Here is a 2,995-nt window from a genome sequence, read left to right as displayed (position 1 = left end):
TTAATCAAGACTTAAGGCAGTGCACTGATCCATACACTTTCTCAGAGCTCCCTTGACCTCACTGTTCCTCACACTATAGATGAGGGGGTTTAGCATAGGGGTGAAGATAGTATAAAATGCTGACACAAACTTATCATGTTTAGCTGACCTGTAAGATTTGGGTCTCATGTAGGTAAAAATGGCAGCTCCAAAAAAGAGTCCCACCACAGAGATATGTGAGGAGCAGGTGGCAAAAGCCTTCCTGCGGGCTTCATTAGAATGCATCTGGAGAACGGCAGCAAGGATGAGACTATAGGAAATCAAGATGAGGGACATGGGGATCAGGAGCATTAACACACAGCAGATGTACATGACATACTCAAAGACAGAAGTGTCAGCACAAGCCAAACGCACAAGAGTGGGGGCCTCACAAAAGAAGTGATCGATCTCATGTGTGCTGCAAAATGAGAAGTTCAGGGTAGCAGCAGCCTGCATGAGTCCATCAACTGCACCAAGGAACCAAGACCCCAAAATCATACTGAGGCATACTTTCCAACTCATGAGGACTGGGTATCTCAGTGGATGGCAAATAGCAACATAGCGGTCATAGGACATGGCTGCTAAGAGGAAGCACTCACCCCCTCCTAAAGTGAGGAAGAAGAAGATCTGGAACCCACAGCCAGCAGGGGAGATGAACTTCCTGCCAGTCAAATAGTCAACGGCCATTTTGGGCACAATGGTGGAAATCAGCATCAGGTCCATGAGGGAGAGTTGGCTCAGGAGGAAGTACATGGGCCTGTGGAGTCGGGGGTCCAGGAGAATCAGGAGAAGCATGAGGGCATTGCCCACGAGGGAGGTGAAAGCAACTATCAGAACCAACACAAAGAGAAACCGGTGGGCTCCAGTGTGGTTAAAGAGACCTAGGAGAATGAAATCTGCAGTGATATTCCAGTTTTCCATGATTTCAAACAAGAGTGATACTGCAAATGGAGAAATACATGAGGGTTACATATGCACAGCGTACCAAACTTTATTGCAACACACTAAGTCCAATAATTTTCTTGATATCAATTAATCTTGGAAGTTATTTTTACTTTCAAAATAAGATGACATACTCTTATGCACAGGAAGTAGAAGAACTGAGTCTGTAGATGGAAACAACTTAATTTGAAATTGTTAGTGCACTTACTTTAACTTTGCCAAGCTATAAATTGAAAACAATAATGACCTTCTTAGTAGTATCCCCCCACAATGTAATCCCATAAATCTGTTTAAACCTTCATAACTGGAAAGTATGTTTTGTGTAGGGAGAATTTTTCCCTGCAAATTCACAGAAACACAACTTTTATTGGATAAAGAAAAAAAATCTTCTTACTTCTTCACTCAAATACAGAGATGAATTAATTTATTCTTCAGTTTCATGAGGATCTAAGTCCTCAAAAGCATTTTCATCTCTGATATCCTGGAGCCAAAGCTGTTGTAGCTAGTTAAATAAATACAACCATAATTGCAGAAGTAAGGAGGCTAATTCAGTTTCGATTATATGTTGTGATTCAGTGAAGTGACCTGACAGAAAGAGTCCTCTTCTTCCACGGTCATTCTCTTTACCCACACCTTTTACATTCATCTCATACTAGTCAATCAAGAAGAAGAAAGGCATTGCAAAAGGCTCACTCAATTCTTAATTCCATTGCTTGATCTTCATCTTACCATCATTACTTACCAGATTCTACTGGAAGGTTTAGCTGGTTGTTTTAAAGTAATATATCATGGAAATTCCCATTGTCAAATGCATTTCATATTTTCCAAAACTTCATGATCTGCACACTATCTTTATGTCTAATAATCAGTCTGAACCACTAATAGCTATGTGCATTTCCAACTATAGCCCTCAGTGTCATTCTTCTGAAATACCTCAAACCCTCCTAATGTATTTCTTTGACTCGAATCCTTCTTATTTTCCATTATTTTCATTACTATTTTGTTGGAAGGTTGACCATGTTCAACCTTCAGAAGTTTAACCCTGTTTAAAAATCAATAGGTAACTCAGTAACTATAGGATGTTTGGCAAGTTTCTTAAATTAATTTAAGTGTACTGTCAATACCGTGGAATTAAGTATTTTCATACTGTTGTGACTGCATTGTGAATATTAATCTCCAGACTCTTCATCATCTCCAACTGAAACTATTACCAATTAAACAATAATACTCCATTACCCCTTCTCCTCAGCCCTTGAAAATCGCTGTTCTACTTTCTATCTCTATAAAAGTGACTACTCTAGGAACATGAGATAAATGAAATCATGCAGCACTTACTTTCATGTTGTTTTTGATTAGTTTACTTATTATAATGCCTCGAAGTTTGTCCATGCTGTAATGAGTCAGAATTTCCTTCCATTTTAAGGGCAGACAATACTTCTTTATACGCACATACTGCATTCTACTTATTAATTCATTTCGTTTATGGACATTTGTGTTGCTTTCACTCCAGGTTGGCATTTAATTATTGATTTAATGGGATTTTTTTCTTAATTCATAGTAATTATTTTTAATTTTGTATAGATAACCTATATTAGCATAAAATATTAATTTTAACCAAAAATGTTGCTTATATCATACAGTTTCTTATTATGATGTTTCCACTTATATTAAGAATTTTATCTATTATGATATCACTAATTTTTCAATTTTTCAATGGACACAAGTGGTATGACTGTACATTTTAATTTTAGGTGAGATAAGTATATACAAACAACAGTCCTCACAAATATAAATGATTAGTCAGCATGATAATTGTGTTTACACTATCTAATGGAAAGGTCTACTATATGTGTCAATTAAATGAGTGGTGCTGCTGCTAAGTCACTTTAGTCGTGTCCGACTCTGTGTGACCCCATAGACGGCAGCCCATCAGGCTCCCCCGTCCCTGGGATTCTCCAGACAAGAACACTGGAGCGGGTTGCCATTTCCTTCTCCAACGCATGAAAGTGAAAAGTGAAAGTGAATAGGGAATTAT

At 38.0% G+C, this 2,995-nt stretch overlaps 1 protein-coding gene across 1 annotated transcript; it reads right to left on the bottom strand.

Moving 5' to 3' along the window:
• Window positions 1–939, bottom strand: OR2T60 (olfactory receptor family 2 subfamily T member 60). The gene has a single exon (NM_001390526.1). The coding sequence runs from the start codon at window positions 937–939 to the stop codon at window positions 1–3; it is 939 nt and encodes a 312-aa protein (NP_001377455.1).
• Between the last annotated feature and the right edge of the window lie 2,056 nt (window positions 940–2,995).

This window comes from Bos taurus, chromosome 7 (assembly GCF_002263795.3).
Source record: "Bos taurus isolate L1 Dominette 01449 registration number 42190680 breed Hereford chromosome 7, ARS-UCD2.0, whole genome shotgun sequence".
Classification (NCBI taxonomy): domain Eukaryota; kingdom Metazoa; phylum Chordata; class Mammalia; order Artiodactyla; family Bovidae; genus Bos; species Bos taurus.
Note: the sequence above shows the minus strand (reverse complement) of the source record. Positions and strands in the feature narration are given on the sequence as shown.